This window comes from Camelus ferus, chromosome 12, assembly GCF_009834535.1.
Source record: "Camelus ferus isolate YT-003-E chromosome 12, BCGSAC_Cfer_1.0, whole genome shotgun sequence".
Lineage (NCBI taxonomy): Eukaryota > Metazoa > Chordata > Mammalia > Artiodactyla > Camelidae > Camelus > Camelus ferus.
In genome coordinates this window covers 6,005,310-6,025,265 of record NC_045707.1, presented here as the reverse complement: position 1 = coordinate 6,025,265, position 19,956 = coordinate 6,005,310, and the positions used below count along the sequence as shown (strand labels likewise).

At 42.7% G+C, this 19,956-nt stretch overlaps 1 protein-coding gene across 1 annotated transcript in view; it reads right to left on the bottom strand.

The window, feature by feature from the left end:
* Positions 1 to 8,588: 8,588 nt before the first annotated feature.
* The window catches only part of EP300 (E1A binding protein p300), a 66,931-nt gene continuing 55,563 nt past the window's right edge, over positions 8,589 to 19,956 (bottom strand). Inside the window, exons 23-31 of the mRNA XM_006174708.3 lie at positions 19,711 to 19,778; positions 18,666 to 18,816; positions 18,398 to 18,544; positions 17,647 to 17,760; positions 16,629 to 16,794; positions 15,713 to 15,877; positions 14,757 to 14,918; positions 12,118 to 12,399; positions 8,589 to 11,895 (exon numbers count right to left, since the gene is read on the bottom strand). Coding sequence (XP_006174770.2) covers positions 9,700 to 11,895; positions 12,118 to 12,399; positions 14,757 to 14,918; positions 15,713 to 15,877; positions 16,629 to 16,794; positions 17,647 to 17,760; positions 18,398 to 18,544; positions 18,666 to 18,816; positions 19,711 to 19,778 — 3,451 coding nt within the window. The 3' untranslated portion in view covers positions 8,589 to 9,699. The remainder of the gene's footprint in view (positions 11,896 to 12,117; positions 12,400 to 14,756; positions 14,919 to 15,712; positions 15,878 to 16,628; positions 16,795 to 17,646; positions 17,761 to 18,397; positions 18,545 to 18,665; positions 18,817 to 19,710; positions 19,779 to 19,956) is intronic.

Genomic DNA, 19,956 nt, shown 5'->3' with positions numbered 1-19,956 from the left:
AACCTCTGAACAAAAATGAACTTAACAGCGAAAAACAATGTGACAATGAATATATATATGTTCATGTATAACTGAAAAATTGTGCTCTACACTGGAATTTGACATAACATTGTAAAATGACTATAACTCAATAAAAAATGTTTAAAAAAATGAACTCAAAAAGGATCAGAGATTTAAATGTAAAACATGAAACTTTAAAACTTTTAGGTGATATTCAGGACCTGGGGTTTGGTTGAAGAATTCTTAGACATAACACCAAAAGCATGATCCATAAAGGAAAAAAACTAGTATGTTTTACTTTTATCAAATTTAAAACGTTTGCTCTGTTAAAAAAAAAACAAACACCCTGTTAAGAGGATGAAAAGACAAGCTATCAACTGGCAGAAAATATTTGCAAACCACATATATGATGAAAGACTCATGACTAGAAATTATAAATTTCATTTTCTGTTAGTGGCTGGTATATAAAAGTGCAAGTGATCTTTGTAAACTTTTTATATCCTGCTACCTTGTGAAATTCACTTATTAGTTTAAGCAGCTTTTTTGTAGATTCCTTAGGGTTTTTTATTTATCCAATCATGACACTGAGAATAGAAAGAGTTTTATCTCCTTCTTACCAACCATTTTTACTTTGATTTCTTTTTCTTGCTTTATATTGCTGGCTAGAACATCCAGTATAATGTTGAAAAGAATTGGTAAGAATGGAGATTCCTGCCTCATTCCTAAGCTTAGGGAGAGAGTATTTGCTTTTTCATTATATGGTGTTAGCTGTATTTTTTTTTTTTATAGATGCTGTTTTAGGCTATGAGGTTCACTTCTGTTCCTAGTTTACTGAGGATTTTATTATGAATATGTGTGTCTATTGAGATGATTATATAGTTTATCTCCCTTATTCTGTTAACATGGTGAATTTCACTGTTTGTAATACTAAGCCAACCTTGAGTTCTTGGGGTAAACCCCACTTGATCATGATATAGTATCCTTTTTATATATTGCTAGACTTCATTTGCTAACATTGTGCTTAGGAGTTTTTACATTTATGTTGATGAGGGCTATTGGTTTTTAGTTTTCTCATACAGATGGCCTCCAATTTATAATTTTTGACTTTACAGTGGTGCAAAAGTGATACATATTCAGTAGAAACTGCACTTTGAATTTTGAATTTTGATCTTTCCCTGGGCTAGCAATATACAGTACAATACTGTCGTGATGCTGGGTGCGTGGGTTTATTTCTGGATTTTCTATCCTGTTCCATTGATCTGTGTGTCTGTTTTTGTGACAGTACCATACTGTTTTGATTATGGTAGCTTTGTAGTACAGTTTGAAATCAGGGAGCATGATTCCCCAGCTCCATTCTTCTTTCTCAAGCTTGTTTTGGCTTGTTGGGTCTTTTGTGTTTCCATGCAAATTTTAAGAATTTTTGTTCCAGTTCTGTGAAAAATGTCGTTGGTAATTTGATAGGGATTGCATTGAATCTGTATATTGCCTTGGGTAGTATGGCCATTTTAACAATATTAATTATTCCAATCCAAGAACACAGTATATCTTTCCTCTATGTCATCTTCAGTTTCTTTCATCAATGTCTTATAGTTTTCATAGTACAGGTCTTTTGCCTCCTTAGGTAGGTTTATGCCTAAGTATTTTATTCTTTTTGATGTGGTGATGAATGAGATTGTTTCCTTAATTTCTCCTTCTGCTGTTTCACTGTGAGTGTATAGAAATACAAATGATTTCTGTATATTAATTTGGTATCCTGCAACTTTTCCAAATTCATTGATGAGCTCTAGTCGTTTTCTGATAGCATCTTTAGGATTTTCTATGTATAGTATCATGTCATCTGCAGACAGTGACAGTTTTACTTCTTCAATTCTGATTTGGATTCCTTTTATTTCTTTTTCTTCTCTAATTGCTGTGGCTAGGACTTCCAAAGGTATGTTGAATAAAAGTGGTGAGAGTGGGCATCCTTGTCTTATTCCTGATATGCTTTCAGCTTTTCCCCATTAAGTATGATGTTAGCTGTGGTTTTGTCATATATGACCTTTGTTATGTTGAGGTTTGGTCTCTCTATGCCCACTTTCTGGAGAGTTTTTATCATAAACAGATGTTGAATTTTATCAAAAGCTTTTTCTGCATCTTTTGAGATGATCATATGATTTTTATTCTTCAATTTGTTAATGAGGTGTATCACATTGATTGATTTGTGGATATTGAAAAATCTCTGCCTCCCTGGGATAAATCCCACCTGATCATGGTGTATGATCCTTCTAATGCATTGTTGGAGTCGATTTGCTCATATTTTGTTGAGGATTTTTGTATTTATAAGTGATACTGGCCTGTTATTTTCTTTTTTTGTGATACCTTTGTCTGGTTTTGGTATCAGGGTGATGGTGGCCTCATAGAATGAGTTTGGAAGTGTTCCTTCCTCTGAAATTTTTTGGAATAGTTTTAGAAGGATAGGTAGGTGTTAACTCTTCTCTAGATGTTTGGTAGAATTTGCTTGTGAAGCCACCTGGTCCTGGACTTTCGTTTGTTGGGAGTTTTAAAATTACTGATTCGATTTCATTATTGGTAATTGGTCTGTTCATATTGTCTCTTTCTTCCTGGTTCAGTCTTGGCAAATTGTACCTTTCTAAGAAATTGTCCATTTCTTCTACATTGTCCTTTTTGTTGGCATGTAGTTGCTCATAGTAGCCTCTTATGATCCCTTGTATTTCTGATGTCAGTTGTGACTTCTCCTTTTTCATTTCTGATTTTATAAATGTGGGCGCTCTCCCTTGTTTTCTTGATGAGTCTGACTAAAAGTTTATCAATTTTGTTTATCTTTTCAAAGAACCAGCTTTTAGTTTCATTGATCTTTTCTGTTGCTTTTTTAGTCTCTTTCATTTATTTCTGCTCTAATCTTTATGATTTCTTCTACTAACTTTGGGTTTTGTTTGTTCTTCTTTCTCTAGTTGCTTTAGATGTAAATTTAGGTTGTTTATTTGAGATTTTTCTTTGTTTCCTGAGGTGTAAGCTTGTATTGCTATAAACTTCCCTCTCAGAACTGCTTTTGCTGTGTCCCAGAGGTTTTGTGGGTTTTTTGGGGGGTGAGTCAGGGGGAGATAATTAAGTTTATTTATTTATTTTTTGATGGAGGTTCTGGGGATTGAACCCAGGACCTCGTGCATGCTAAGCATGTGCTCTACCACTGAGCTTTACCCTTCCGCTCTGATAAGTGCCTTTTGATAAACAAAAGTTATACCTTTTGATGAAGCCCAGTTTTTTTGGGGGGGGAGGGTGTTGCTTGTACTTTAGGTGTCATATCAGATTAACCATTTCCTAATCCAAGGTAATGAAGATTTATTCCCATGTATTCTTGTATGATTTTTATAGTTTTTAGCTCTTACATTAGGTCTATGATCTATGTTGAGTTAATTTCTGTATATAGAGGTCCAACTTCATTCTTTTGAATGTGGGTGTCTAGTTGTCCCAGCACTATTTGTTGAAAAGCCTCTTCTTTCTCCTTTGAGTTGCCTTGGCATCCTTATTGAAAATCCATTGACCTTAAATATATGGGTTTATTTCTGGACTCTCTATTCCAATGATTTAAATGTCTCTTCTCATGCCACTACTGTAGTCTTGATTACTGCATCTTTGTAGTTTAAGTTTTGAAATCGGAAAGTGTTAGTCCTCCAAATTTGTACTTCATTTTCAAGATTGTTTTGGCTTCTTTACATTTCCATATGCATTTTAGGATCACCATGTCAATTTATGCTAAAAAAGAAAAAGCCAGAAGATATTTTGATAGGGATTGCATTGAATCTGTACGTCAGTTGGGGTGCAGTACAGGCATACCTCCGAGATACTGAGGGTTTGGTTTCTGATCACTGCAATAAAGCAAATGTTACAATAAAGTGAGTCACATGAATTCTTTGTTTCCTAATGCATGTAAATTATGTTTACACTGTGCTGTAGTCTGTTAAGTGCACAATAGCATTATGTCTGAAAAAATGTACATATCTTAATTTAAAAATACTTTATTGCCAAAAAATGCCAACCATCTGAGCCTGCAGTGAGTCATAATCTTTTTGCTGGTAGAGAGTCTTGCCTCGATGTCGGTGGCTGCTGACTGATCAGCGTGGTTGGGTGGCTGTGGCAATTTCTTAAAATATGACGACAGTGAAGTTTGATACATCAGTTGACTTCTTTTCACAAATGATTTCTCTGTAGTGTGCAATGCTGTTTGATAGCATTTTACCCACAGTAGAATTTCTTTCAAAATTGGAGTCAGTCTTCTCAAAACCTGCTGCTACTTTATCAACTGGCTTTGTGTAAAACTCTAAATCCTTTGTTGTCATTTCAACAATTTTCACAGTATCTTCACCAAGAGTAGATTCCATCTCAAGAAAACACTTTCTTCTCTCATCCGTAAGCAGCAACTCCTCAGTCATTCAAGTTGTGTTACGAGGTTGCAGCAATGCAGTCACATCTTCAGGCTCTACTTCTGATTTTAATTCTCTTGCTGTTTCGACAGCAGGTACAGGTACTTCCTCCACTGAAGTCCTGAATCCCTCAAAGTCATTGACAAGGAGGGTTGGAATCATCTTCCAAACTGGCTGTTTATGTCGATATTTTGACCTCTTCCCATGAATCACAAATGTTCTCAATGGCAGCTAATGGTGAATGGTGAATAAAGAATGATGAGTTCTTTCCAGTAGGTTTTCAGTTTACTTTGCTTAGATCCATCAGAGGAGTCATTAACGTATGGAAGCTATAGCCTTATGAGATGTATTTCCTAAAAATAAGACCTGAAAGTCGAAATGACTCCGTGACCCATGGGCTGCAGACTGGGTGCTGTTTGAACGGCAGGAGAGCAACGTTCGTCTCCTGTACGTCTCCGCCAGCGCTCTAGGGTGGCCAGGGCACTGTCAGTGAGCAGTACTATTTTGAAAGGAATCTTTTTTCTCTGAGCAGTAGGTCTCAACAGTGGGCCTAAAATGTTTGGCAAACCATGTTGTATACAGATTTACTGTCATTCAGGCTTTGTTGTTCCATTTATAGAGCACAGGCTGAGTAGATTTGGCCCAATTCTTAAGGGCCCTAGAATATTCAGAGTAGTAAATGAGCATTGGCTTCAACTTCAAGCCACCAGCTGCATTATTCCCTTTGAAGATTGGAAGCCCGGCTTTGACTTCTCTTTAGCTATGAAAGTCCTGGATGGCATCATCTTCCAATATAAGACTGTCGTCCACATTGAAAATCAGCTGTTTTGTGCAGCCACTTTCATTGCTTATCTGAGCTGGATCTTCTGGAGGACTTGCCGCAGCCCCTACATCGGCACTTGATGTGTCAGTTTGTGCTTTTATGTTATGGAGGTGGTTGCTTTCCTTAAGCCTCACGAAACAACCTCTGCCAGCTTCAGACTTTCCTTCTGCCTTTCTGCCTCCCCTTTCCCAGCCTTCATAGAATTGAAGAGAGTTAGGGCTTTGCTCTGGGTTAGGCTTTGGCTTAAGGGAATGTTGTGGCTGGTTTAAGCTTTCCAGATCACTAAAACTTTTTTCTTATCAGCAATTAAGATGTTTTGCTTTCTTATCATTTGTGCATTCATTAGAGGAGCACTTTTAATTTCCTTCCAAAACTTTTCCTTTGCATTCACAAGTTGGCTCACTGTTTGGATCAGCCTGTCTCAGCTTTTGACATGCCTTCCTCGCTAAGTGTAATCATTTCTAGCTGTTGATTTAAAGTGAGACATGCAACTCGTCCTTTCATTTGAGCATTTAGAGGCCATCATAGGGTTATTAATTGGCCTGATTTCAATATTGTTGTGTCTTGAGGAACAGGAAGGCCCCAGGAGAGGGAGAGGCAGGGGAATGTCTGTTTTGCCAGTGGAGCAGTCACGTTACACACATTTATTGATCATGTTTGCAGTCTTCCATGGGTGCACTGTGTGGTGTTCCAAGATAGTAGCATCAAAGATCACTGATCACAGGTCACCATAGCAAGTATAATAGTAAAAATGAAAAGGTTTGAAGTATTGGGAGAATTACCAAAATGCGACACGGAGACAGTAAGTGAGCAAATGCTGTTAGAACAATGGCACCGATAGACTTGCTTGGTGCAGGGTTGCCACAAACCTCCAGCTGTAAAAAACGCAGTATCGGCAAAGTGCTTAAAGTGACGCACAAGTAAACAAGGTTGCCTGTACTTTCTTAGCAATGTTAGGCCTCCCTAGTCTTCCGATCCATGAGCAAGGATATCTTTTCATTTATTTAGGTCTTTAATTTCTTTCAAGGATGTTCTGTAGTTTTCAGTGTACACGTCTTGCATGTCTTTTGTTAAACTTATTCCTAAGCATTTTATTCTTTTTGATGCTGGCCTGTGTGTTCTTTAAACATGGTGACCTCATCATGAACATAACATTTTGGAAAACCATCTCTCTGGAGACGAGGTTCTGTGGTTGGGAAAGGAGAAGCCTGGGGAGCTTATCTTTATGATTCCTTACTTTTCTCCCCCTTTCAGTTTTTAGTCTATATTTTGAATTTACTTGGCATGGGGCCCTGTGTCAAACCTATTAACGTGCAGCCATTAGAGGGCTTCTCTACGGTGAGGGAGAAAGGATGCGGAGAAGCAGGCTGTGGAATCCAGCAGATGTTTGGCTTTCTCGGTAGCTGTGTGACCTTCCGCATACATCTGAGCTGCAGCTTTCTCATTTGTCATTTTTGAGGATTCAGTGAGCTAAGCAACTAAAGTAACACCTGGATACTGCTGGTGCCCATTGGGCCCGTTTCCTAGATTGATGTCTTAGAAACAACTTTGTTGGAGACTTGTGGCTCCTTTTAGCTCTTCCCAACTTTTTACTGTGATAATTTTCAAATATACACAAACGGTGAACTAACCTTCTTGTATTCCTGTGGACTAATCCACATCTTCCCCCTCCTAAAACTGCCTCTAGTTTGGGCAAGGACAGCTTTTCTCCCCTCCCTATTTAATTATTTCTGCCCCTGCTTTCTCCTTGCAACATCACAGTGAAGAGGTTGACACTTCAACCCAGCTATCTTCAGCCAGAGTCTAGAGCTGTAAAAGCTGGGAATTTACTGCTTGGAAATGGGTGAAAATTCTGTGTTCCCATCCAGGAGCTCGAATCAATCCTGGGCCCTGGTAACGGGGAGCACTATGGGAGACTTTCTCCGACAGACACTCAACATGTTCTCTCTGGTCCCAGCCAAGTGGATTTGAAGTTGTTTCCCAACAGGATCAGATTCTTCACTCTTGTGGGTGGAGTTCCTTCTCACCCCTCTCCACCTTTCCTGGTTCATTTCCCCTCCAAGATCCAGTTTAGCTAACTCTTTTTTGGGGTGAGGAGGAGGGGGGGTAATTAGGTTGACTTAAATTTTTTTTTTCAATGGAGGTGCTGGGGATTGGACCCAGGACCTCATGCTTGTGCTCTAGCACTGAGCTATGCCCTCTTCCAGTTTCAATTCTATCCTTTCCAGAAACTCCCAATTCCTCTCAGCCGGAAACGATTCCTCCTGCTCCCTCTGTCCCGCTTACAGCACTTAACCTTTATTTCATCTTGTTTAAGCATCATTCTGTCCTCTTTTCTAGATCTCAGGCTGGCTAGCTGGAGGGCAGGGCCGCATCCTGTCCATGCTCGCTGTCCTGCCTGGCAGACTGTAGGTGCTGCGCGTGCATACATTTGCTGGACCACTGACCTGAGGCAGGTGGATGCTCGATAACATCTGCTGGGGTGGGCTCTGATTCATGCTGACTATGCAAGTTCACTTCACACCGAGATACTGGTTGTTTTGGTGAGACAATGTAAAATAGTGGGAGAACAATTAGGAGTTTGAATTAAGCTACTTGAAGAGATCTTTTTTCTTTAGCCCTTAGCAGAGATCATCGTCAGTGTAAAACTCCATGACGATAACAAGGAAGACCTGCCTAGTGATGCCAGCGCAGCTCCCCGAGTGTCCTCATTTCACACTCACTCACAGCCGATGAAATATTCGGCTGGACGGAGGACTGGCAACCTCCCCATCCTTCCACACCCAGCACAGTACCGGACTCCTTGCTGCCATCTCTTCTGGGTTTTATTTTCACGTTTTCCTTTCCTTTTGTACAGCCTCTTTCCCCGCCGACTTCTTGGTTGGCAGTTAGCAGTAACAAAGTATTTGAACAGAACTGGGATGTAGTATTGCTGCCCTGGCTCTAAGTGCTGCTCTTTCAAGGGCTTACTTGTAACTTAGGCAGATGTGACCCCTCTGAGGTGCTCAGTCTTATCCCTGCAGGATAAGGGTGACTGGAAGACCAGGAGGTCATCCACAGGGGACCACAGAAGGAGGGCTTACATCAGGCTGTTGAAGGCTAATTACTATCAATTCAGACGGACAAAACTGACATCTAGCTGGTACTTCTTGTGTTTTCTCCTGAACTTTGGACAAATTTACCAACATTTATTTCTTAAAATCCATTTTTGTCACAAAATCACTTTAGGTAATAGTTAGCAAGGACAGTAAGCGGGTGCTTTCACTTCCCCCCCCGAATCCTACACATCAAGCACTTCCAGTGATGCTCCCAAGATAGATGTGAAGTCAAGAAGTGAAACAAAGTCAGGTGTCTGTCGCACACAGTTTATTTAACAATAGGTAATAAGAAATCAAATTTAACAGTCTATACAGTGATCCAAAGTTCATATTTATAAGTAATCAACTTTAATTGCATGATTTACAAGTTGAGGGTTTTTGCTTTCTATTTTCAAGTTTTACAGAAAGTGTGTGTGTGTGGGGGGTGGGAGGGTAAAGAGGAAGAAAGCAAGCAAAGAAGAAACCCCAGGGACATTTTGCATGTTAAAATCATCCCATTGGAATCGTTTCTTACCCTCTTTTTAATTTTTTCCTTTGTTAGATGTAAAAATAACGAAAAAAATTCTTTCAAGAAACAGAACCACAATATATAATACATCAATTTGGCAGCTGCCCCTGTATATTTTGAAAAAGTCATTTTTCTCTCTACATGTACAAATTACTTTAATACTTGAAGTTTTTACGCTCAGACTTACGGAATAGAAAATTTTCTGGAGCACAAAAGTTGACTTGAGGGGAGGAAAGGGGAATTTTTTTTCTTTTTCTTTTTTTTTTTTTTACATTTTTAAAAGAATGAACATCTTTGCACCCAGAGAAAAAAAATTGGTATTTTAATATATATTTATATATATTTATATATATATAGAATGTAATTTTAAAGTAACATTAACCCCTTTTGTCCTCTGGTTTTAGAAATGTTCTTTTTTAACTCTTCCATAAAGTGAGGAAAATAGGGAAAAATGTCAACCATCTGCACCAGTAAATAATAACTATTAATATTACATATTTTCATTAATTTAAAAAAAATAATAAAACCTATTGGAGGTGCAAGGCAGGAGCGTGTGGTTGGCTTCACAGACCTCAGCCTCCTCCCAGTGCACACCTGAACCACACACACAAGGGGAAAAGCAGGCTGGGGGTGACCAGCCATAACAAAAATATATTCTTTGTACTCTATCGTCCCTCAGGTTCATCCTGCATGTTTGCTTTAAACCACAAACAGCTACTGCACAGTTCTTATGTGTTCCAAGGAAAATTGTCTTTTAGGCTAAGAAAGATTGAAAAAAATTGTTTTCAGTACAAAAAGTCTTGTTAAGAGAAAATAATTTTTTTGCTCCCAAAATACTACAAGGTGTCTCTAGTGTATGTCTAGTGTACTCTGTGAGAGGTTTGAATTCAAGTCTGAGTTATCGGTGCTAAGTCCCAGGTCCGTGGCGCTTGCACCATGGAGGTTTGCCATGCCTGGGTTGCTAGCGAGCTGAGAAAGCATCGAATTCTGGTCCGGGCTGGCAAAATGCCCTTGTTCCATGGGGTTGCCCTGGGCAGCTACCAGTCCAGGATGTGGAGAACTGGTCTGTGGGGAAACGTGGTGTGGAGAAGGCTGAGGCTGCATCCTCGGGGACGGGCTGGAGTGGGGGGGCTGGGACTGCGGCCGCGGAGAAGGGACAGGCTGAGGAGAACGCACTTGGTTGGAGAGAGAAGGAATCTGCTGGCCCTGGAGGTGTGGGGACTGGGCCTGACTTGGGAGCATGTGCTGCTGGGGGCTCATGGGGTTGGGCTGAGCCGGCGATCCCATCTGCTGCTGAAGGAGTCGCTGCTGATAGGCCTGCAGACTGGCTCCTGCCTCTGCGCCCAGGGCCTGCGGGAGCTGGCCCATCTGTCCCATGTTCCCCTGCTGTATCTGCTGCATGTGATGCTGCATCCGCTGCTGCTGCTGCTGCTGCTGCTGCGGGGGGTAGCCAACTCCCTGGGGCTGCTGGAACTGGTTGTGGTTGGCCATCCCGGGGCCGATCCCTGGCCCTGCGCCCTGTTGCTGCTGCTGCATCATCTGCTGTCGTCTCAAGATGTCTCGGAACTGTGAAGGCATGGCGTTGTGATTCATGTTCATCTGCTGAGCCTGGGGGCTCATCCCTCCCATCGGTGGCTGGAGCTGCTGCTGCGGTTGCTGCTGGGGCAGGCCGGCCCTCGGGACGCCCGCCTGCATGGGATTCATGTTCTGCATGGCTGGACTGGAGTGGACGCCCTGCTGGCCTGGCATGGTAGGTGGCTGCAGCCCCGGTTGGCCCTGGGGCATGCCAGGCTGTCCCGGGAGGGGCTGCGGGTTAGAGTTGGCGTACTTGGCAGCCCGCTGCTTGATGAACGCCGCCAACAACTGGGGGTTGGCGTGAAGGATACTAAGCACCTGTTGCTGCTGTAGGGGAGAGCTGGGAGACCTGAGAGTCCGCAAAAGGTTTTGTAAGGCTTGTTGAGACACAGTGCCTGGTTTGAGAGGGCTCACACCGACCTGGCCCAGTCCGGGCTGGGGAGCCATGTTCAAGGGCTGCCCATGCTGTGACACTGACATCATGGCTGGCCTTGGCATTCCGGGCTGCAGCTGCTGGGGTTGAGGCAACCCTCCTTGGGCCCACGGTGGTTGCTGCTGCATCCCTGTGGGCCCCATCCCTGGCTCCAGATGCCCGCTGGGCCCTCTGGCCATGGGGGGCGGGTTCATGCCCATGGGGGCCATTGGAGTCATCTGGGGCATCTGGTGCTGAATTGGCCTTTGGAAAATTTGCACGTGGGCCATCTGGCGCTGCGTCTCAGCCGCCCTCTGAATCTGCATTGCCATTTCCACTGCAGCAGGTGGAGGTCCTGGAAGGGGTGGCTGAGCAGTCTGAGGAGGGGTCGGAGGGGTCACCTGTCCTGCTGCCTTACCCTGGGACACAGGGCCAGTGGCTTGAGTCCTGGGCAAGTAGGGCGGCATGCTGTTGGGGGGAGTGGGCTGGGGCTGTGATGGGGGCTGGGGCTGGGGCGTCTGCGGGGTGGTGGGCTGCTGGCCCGTCGGTGTGGTGGGAGTGGCGGGCGTTGGGGAGGGCAGGCCCTGCTGCTGCCCCACCACGCCAGTCCGCTGCATGCTGGCCATTCTCCGGCGAAGCATCTGGGCCTGCTGGAGCCGGTGCTGCAGTTGCTGTTGCCGAAGCTTCTGCTTGATGTTGAGGCAGAAGGGCACAGGGCACTTGTTCTCCTGGCAGTGCTTGGCATGGTAGCAGCAGAGGGCGATGAGCTGCTTGCAGATGGGGCACCCTCCATTGGTCTTCCGCTTGCAGCCCTTGGTGTGCTGCACGACCCGCTTCATCTTCTGGCAGGAGGGCAGGGAGCAGTTGGCATTTCGGCACTGGCAGGCGTGGACCAGAGACTGGATGCAGCGCTGGATGCTCAGGCGGCGGGAGTCTCCCGGGCTCTGGGTGGCTGCGGCCTGCTGGCTATTGCTCTCATCATCCAACCCAAGACCTAGTTTCTCCATCTTGTGGTCGTGGTTTTTAGTGTTATAGCAAGTGATACACAAATCATAATCCTGGGGGAAAAACAGGTGCAGGTCAACTTTCCAAGGCTGAAGTCATTCAAAAGCCTTTACATATTCCGCTTGGGCTACAAAAAAGCCCCTTTTTAGAGAAAGCTGCTTCAGCCAGACCACTCCAATGAGGCCAGGCCCCACCCACCCCCAGCCTGTATAACCTCTGACTGCGTCGCCTCTCGAGGCCCCCGCAGCCGCTCCCGTCCCCCCCGCGGGGCCTACCTCGCACACGGTGCAGTGCCAGCGCGTCTCTACATGGTGCTTGCACTCATTGCAGGTGTAGACGAAGCGATCCTGGCTCTGAGTGTGCAGCTCCACCAGCATGCACATGGTGGACCACTGGGCTCTTCGGAGTGAAGAGAACTCCAGGTGCTTGTCCCTGGCGAGGGTGAGGAAGGCATCCCGCCCATCCATCAGGTCGCAGGGGATGAGGGGGTCGGGATCAACAATGGGAGGCAGGGAGTTGGCGGCAGGGCCGGCGATAAGACGGATCACAAAGAAGACCTGCAAGACAGAAAGCTTAATTCCGATGCTGGAACTGGAGCCTTGGGTCAATGGCAGCAGAGCCCGGCTGCGCAGCTGTGGGGCTGGGACGCCCCATTTAGTTTTATGACCACACCACAAGGTTACCTGAGACAAGCCCCCTCTCTCCTGCTTCATGTAGGCCTGTTCTTCTCTGGGATGGACTATGACAAGCCTAAAAACCTACACCTTATCTTTTCTATCTCATCCAGTAATTCCTTCCAAGCAAGAGTGGTCTGGGTTAGGTAGAGCACGTGTACAGTGGACCTTCTGCCTTGAAGTGGTCTGCTCAAAGATGCAATCCACAGCTTAATCTGACTCATCACAAGGAAACACATCAGACAAATCCAAATTGAGAAACATCCTACAAAACAATTGGCCTGGCGTCTTCAACAAACTGCCCACATCATGAAAGAATATAAGGCCAGGAACTGAGACCTGGAAACTGAATATGACACACACTCTTGGACTCGACCATAAGGAGCAGACATGAGACGGTGGCACAAAACCACAGCATGGTCATGTAGAGAATGTCTTCTTTCTTACAAGGTATTTGCTGAAATAGAGATAAAGAAAATGTAGCAGGGTGTTAACAACTGGTGAAATCAAAGTGAAGTGTTTCAGAGGGGGTCTTCTATTTAACTCTCCTGTTAAGTTTGAAGAAGAAAAAAGTTGGTAGAGGTGGGAAAGATAGAAAAGCAAAACCTCCTTAGTCCTTGCTACAGAAGTGGCAAAACTTTTGTTCAATGAAGTCTGAAAATACAGAACCACCATTAATTTCCATAATCATCGCTGTAAAGGCTGCAGCAGGAAGCTGGTATTACATACGTAACAGTAAAGTGTAAAACGGCTTCTTCAAGAGATCAAGAACTTGTGAGCCACTGCTGTGTTGCCTTCTATATTCTACCAGTTTTTCGGAGGCTGAAAATCTGTGCCAACTGGCAGTAACATTTGTAATATACTTGGGTAGCAATGTTTACATAAAACAAGTCTTTTAAGATACATTTCTAGAAAAAGAACATAGAACAAGAGCACACACACTGAATAGATACATGAATCAAACAGATGCCAAAAGCTAAAAGCATCAAGGAAGGACTGTGATGTGTGTTTGACCTTGTAATACTGGGTTTGATATTAACTGTGGCTCAAAGAAAGCACTCCTAAACACTGAATCTAACCAGTGGGGGAATACCTGTAGCAACCCATTCAAAACAGGGGCAGATAAAACCATCTAGTGACTTCCTAGTTCATCGTCTTTACGGCCAACCCTCCAGTAACAACCAGCATGATTGACTCCACTGTATGTCACCCTAGAGCTAAGAAAATACTTGACTTTAACCTAAATTGACAAACTTAGATTCTGACTCCTAACAGATGACTGTCACCCTACATCCTCCTCAGGGTAAACCAAGTCCCAGATGTACTCACAACTGAAGTCACATCTATTATGATGTACTGTAAGGGCTTTCCCTAGTCACTGTGATGACAGAATTTTGTGACGCTAAATATTGCTCAGAATAGCTGATCATCATCATCTAAGTGAGGATCAGTACCTAAAGCCAGGCCTCGACTTCCCTCCCCACGTAACAGCCTCTTCCTATGAGAACTTGATTATGGTGTCCCAACAAAGTCAAACTGAGAGGTTAAAACAAAACAAAACAAAACCCAACAAAAACCAAAAACCTGACATGAATTACCCTTTGAGACCTCTCATCTTGCCAAGGATGATGCTGAGGAAAAAAACCCCAACACACCCAATTACATCTCCAAACTACCTACAACAACAAGCAAGCAATTTAAATAACAAAATAATTCAAAGTTTTAACTTTGCTGAGAAGGGGCTGTAAGTGCATATATTCGAGTTTAACTTTTCTTCAGTTCTCTCCACTTCCCAATTCCCTTTCAGGAAGGCAAACAATCAACATTTTCATTCTTTTGTTTTGCCAAAGTTCCATTACAAACTGGAACGGCCAAATGGAGCTCAAAGGAGCTTGGGCTAAAACAAAACAACAAAGAGATACCCAACAAGCCAACCTCCTGAACAATGGACAAAAATACAAACATAAGAGGACTGCAAACAACAGGGTCAGACAGACAGTGCTGGTACTCGTCCCCACAGCATCTAGACTTGTAACAGCTGCGTATCAGACACCTTACCATCCCTGTTCGCACCACCCACTCCAACCATCCTCATTTTCCCTTCTTTCCCCTTCAAATGATTTTTTTTTTCCCATCTGATTTTCAAATGGTCTCTGGTGCTCACGTCAACCTCCAACCATGGTGGGCAGTTTTTTAGAAACGCTGACCCAGTTCTGTCCACTCTCGCGGCTGTATCTCACCTCTTTGTGCTTCTCCATGGTGGCGTACAGTTTTTGCGAGAGATCATTGGACACATTGGGCATGCCTGGCTTCTTCTTATTGCCTCTGCTCAGGCTACTCTTGTTTTTGCTGGTTTTCTTATTATTCTTCTTTTTAGCATTCTTGCTGTCTCCCTTTGTCACCTGCAGGTTAGCACAAGGGGACAAGAAAATGTTAACTATTTAAGTGACGTGAGCAATACTAATGGTAAAAGACTCCATTTTTTGAAACTAGAGATCATAACCTTACACCTTCCACTAGCTGCTCTTTTTAAAGCTGTTATTTACAGTAAACTAAGGTTTACTAAAGTTTTGTACTAGTTTTCTCCCAGTGAAGAATCCTTGCACTGATGCTTCTTCATCAAGAAAATGGCAGCCTTAGCTTTTTGATCAGTAGAACCTGCAGACCAGGAGACCCCTCTGATGGATCCACACTATCCCAGACTTGAGGACAGGGAACAAGGAGCAGGGGAAGAGTGCGTGGAAGTAGGGAGCCAAAGACCTCAGTTACATTTCCTTCCACTCACATTCTAGAATTTATGGGCCTACCATTCAAAAAAAACCTTGAAAACATTCAATGATTTTAAAGGCTGCAATTATATGGCCTACAAGGCCCCAACTATTCATAATCTAGACCTTTACAGAAAGTAAAGTGTCCTGGCCCCATGCTCTAGATAGATAATTCTCTATCAGTTTTCCAGGGTTCCTTTCCTTTGGTTTCCATTACTGGAAATCCAAGATTCCATTTAAAAATGGGGTCTGATGCTAAAAAGGTTGAAAACCACTGAACTAGAACCACAGTAACTTATCTAAGCCGTTGTTTCCTGCCCAACTTAAAGAGCCCAGAGCTTTGAGGCCACAATGAAAATTTAAGCTCACTTCTGGGTTATACATGAGAATCGAGGTAGAGGTGGGAAAGGAAAATGCAAAGCCCTCACATCTGTGCTCTCATTGCTGGTGTTCTCCTCTCGCTTCCTCTCTTCCTCCTCCTGCTCCAGTTCCTTAATGCTCTCTTCCAGAACATTGGGCCAGAAATCACCCTCAAAGTAAGGCAATTCCTTCGCGCTTGTTAATCGATCCTCAGTAGCTTGTTTAAAAATATCCTGTGAAAACATCCACATACAAATGGGATTTTTTTTTTAAAAAAGCATTTATTATACTGAAATAGTCATAGGTAAGGGACACAAGAAACATGAAGGATTAGGTGGGTCTTCTGGAAGATGGCAGAGATTTTATGTCCAACCTCAATGCCCGAGAGCCATTTAGTGTTTCAGACAGTGGAAAGGCACGATCTGAGATTGGTATTTCTGGTTTCCGCAGTCCTCTACCCATGAGGACTGGGAAATCGCCTGCCTTTATGTTACCAAGAGGGAAATTATCCTTTATGTTACCAAGAACAATGGCAGAGGCAGCATCTTTCACACCGTGGCCTTTACACTCAGACAGAATGCAGTGTGGCACAAGGCATGCCTACCCTGCACGCATCCTTGAAACATCAGCATCCACTGAGAAATATGTTCTAAACCACCCAAACTATAAACAGTGGAGACTGTATGGCTAAAGAATGACTCGCTGTGCTGCTCAGGTAGACATCCAGTTCATGTTTTCCTCCCCGTGAGTAAAAACAGGTAACAGATTTAGTAGAAGTTCTTGTCGTGAGATACTCTGTAATCACCAATGGCTATTAAATAAACATCTTAATAGTAATTCATGGGGAAAAAGCCCCACTTTCAAATCAGCTTAATTTCACAAATTCATGGACGAGGGAGAACAAACAAGATTTTTGTTGAGACAGTTAAACAGCACAGAGCAGCAACATCAGTCATTTTCCAGTTCTGTCCCCCAACTCCTGACCTTGTAGTCATGGACAATTCGCTCGGACACGGCCTTGTCCAGCATCTTTTTGTACCACTCCTGCAGTCTCTTGGGCTTGGGTATCTTCTGGTCAGGGGGGTGGCAATGGAAGATATAGTCGTCTCCCTCACTTGGGGGACATGCCCAAATATGCCCTGTTGTATATCTAACAACATAAAGAGAAGAAACACTCAAGAGAAAAGATCATCCATTCTGAAAAGAATGCTACACTATATTTGGGGGAGGGGAGGAGAGGTAATTAGAAAGTTAATTAATTGGATAATGGAGGTACTGAGGGTTGAACCCAGGACATGCTAAGCACAGACTCTACCACTGAGCTATACCCTCCCACACGAGAATGCCACACTTTCAAGTGTAGAGTGGAGTCATTACAGAAACCAGTGATTTCGCCCAAGATGACACAAAGTGTACGATCCACATCAGATGGACATTTGTAGGCCAGAACTAGGCATGATCCTGGATCAACACCCTTCAAATTTGCACTAAAGGACCAAACAAAAGCTACAATGCAAAGGAAAATGAATCCATGTCGACAAGAGAGCTAAATAAAATGCACATTGTTAAGAGAAATAACCACCACAGGTGATGCGGAATACTCTAAAGCACACATACACCTTGAAGGTAAGGAACCCGTCTTATGGACTGTTTTAAATCTCTGGACCTTAGTTTGATTTTGGTTTTTGATACCCAGGTGTAAAAGAATCAAATGCAATTTATCGTTCTCTTTAATGGGTAATAATGTTCAAATCTAACTGCATTCTAATAGCTTAACCAAACAAAATAATACTAGTCTGGGATGGGTGCAACTAGGGCCAAAATATCCACCCCCCCCCCCCCCCGGCAAAGGATATCTAACCAAGTTAAGATTATAGTTCTACTAGATGAAAACCAAAGTTGAAGAGTAAAGACAAAAAGGTCAAATATTTGCATATCTTAACCTATGTCTCACCATAACACCCAGTGGTAATCAGTTTAAACAAATTGCTTTTATGCTTACCCTAGTTTCTTGACGTATTCTAAATATCCAATTAGAATTTCATGATAGACTGCAGTCCTCAAGCATTTAGGACGGAAGAAATGAACACTATCGAGGTATGATATGTATACTCTCCTACACCAAATGGGGAGAAAGAAACCAAGTCAGGTCACATAACCAGTTCCTACTGATGTGGCTACGACACACGTTCTCTCTTCAGCGCTCTCTGCTCACCTTGTCATTTGTGATGCTTACCACACGTTACTAGTTATTTGGGTAAATGACTAGATTTTGGGCCTACAGCCCTATTACAGTCCCAGCAGCACCCAGCAGGTCCTGACAACACAGGACATCAATCAACAGTGATGGATCCAAATACATCCTGGCAGAACTCTGATTCTGGCCTTTGTACTATTTTGGAAACGAAAAATTCCAAACCATATCCTATCCCATTTGCACGACATTCTTTCAGATATCTCAGGAAGGTACACGACACAACCTAGATTTAAGTACATTTTCTGAAAAGCAGTCAGTTTGTTCCCTATTTTGAATTTCAAGTTGCTATTCATATCTCTTTCCTTATTACTGTGACCACAGAAAACCAGTATTTTGTCTTTTGGGTTTTTTTGTTGTTGTTTCACTTCAATATAAAGTACTCAAGATTTTGCATTTCCAAACCAAGCACATCAAACACTGTCTTGTTCATTATGCCTTTTCACCTTATAACTTCAGACTCCCATGCAAATCAGAAAGTGGCAGTTGTAAGCCCTACCTCTGGTTGGGCGGAGGGCAGTCGGAGCCATACTCTTGCACGTGCATGCCGAAGAAACACAGGTCAACACCATCAATCTCTTCGAAGGCAAAGAGGGCTTTGGTTCGATATGGAAAGGATTCTGCCATCTCTCCACTATCTACAAACCTGTACAGTGCACATTGGAGGGAAAACCCACAACATCTCCGTAAAACTAGAATCACCAGCAGTAACCGTGTGTGCTCAACGGTGGATCCACAAGAGAAGAAAAGGGGAAATTATTCGATACCTTGCTTTCATGCCTGGTTTGACTTCCACAGTTTTGTCAGAAGCATGAACTACCCGCACAGTGACCTCTCCAGACTCAGGGTGATTCTGTCGCCTCAGAAAGTCATTCACACGATTCTCCAGAAAGGTGCCAAGCCTAGTAGACGGCAACCCTAGGAATGCAGAAATTACACATTCAGTAGTAACAAAGGTGCATATTTATTACTGTCAGTCTTATAAGGTTCAATATGAATTTCAATTCTGCTTTTTCAATACTAAAGGGATAACTTGCTGGGTTTTGTTAAAAGTTAGCAATGTAGTCAATACTTAAAAAAAATTAACATGGAACACTTCGTGAGCCTGTGTGTCCTCCCCGCAGAGCGCATGCTACTCCTCTCATATCATTCTCATTTCAGTATATGTGCAGTTAAAGCAAGCAGGGTAGTCAGTATTTTTTAAATGTTACTTTCCTCAACTTTTTATTTTGAAAAGTTTTCAATTTCAGAAGATTCAAAAAACAGAAAAGACATCCATATGCACTTTGCCTCGACTACAATAATACTTAAAAACATCTGGTAGGTGCTTTGATAAACCTTATAAAGAATAAAGCTCAGCAAAACAAAACAAACAAAAACAAAAAAACCCCCAAACGGCAAAGGCATGTATAAAACTGAAATTGACCGCCACCCCCACCCCACTGAAAAGATCACATAGGTCTAAAAGCAATCCTTACTACGTAAGGGTATTTACACAAAACCCAGGGAATCATTCATGAGATGGCAATTCTGACCAAGTATTTCCACATCTGGCCCCAATCAGGAAGTGCCCCAAATACAGAAAAATGTAGCAACAAAGAAAACACATATCCTTCTTTTTACAAATCATTAGGTCTAATGAATTTCACACCAAAAAGTACATTTCAGTACAACTTAAATTATAGAAAAAATTTGATTTTTACTTTAAGTAATTTAAATCATATTAAAACAAAATAGTTCATTTTGGATGTTTAGTTTTAACTATGCTTCAGTGAAGTTTTGCCAAAATTCACCTGTAAGAATGAAACTTACTTTTAGCAGAAAATTTATTTTCTTTTCTAGTTCGTGCAGTTTTCTTTAAACAGCCATCACAGACAAATCTAAAATATAAACCAAGACTTTGCTTAAACAACTTAGAGAAATATTTAAATTAATGTGTACTAGGGGGAGGGTATAACTCCTTGGTAGAGTGCATGCCTAGCGCCCACGAGGTCCTGGGTTCAATCCCCAGTACCTCCATTAAAAATAAACAAACCTAATCACCCCTTCTAAACAAAA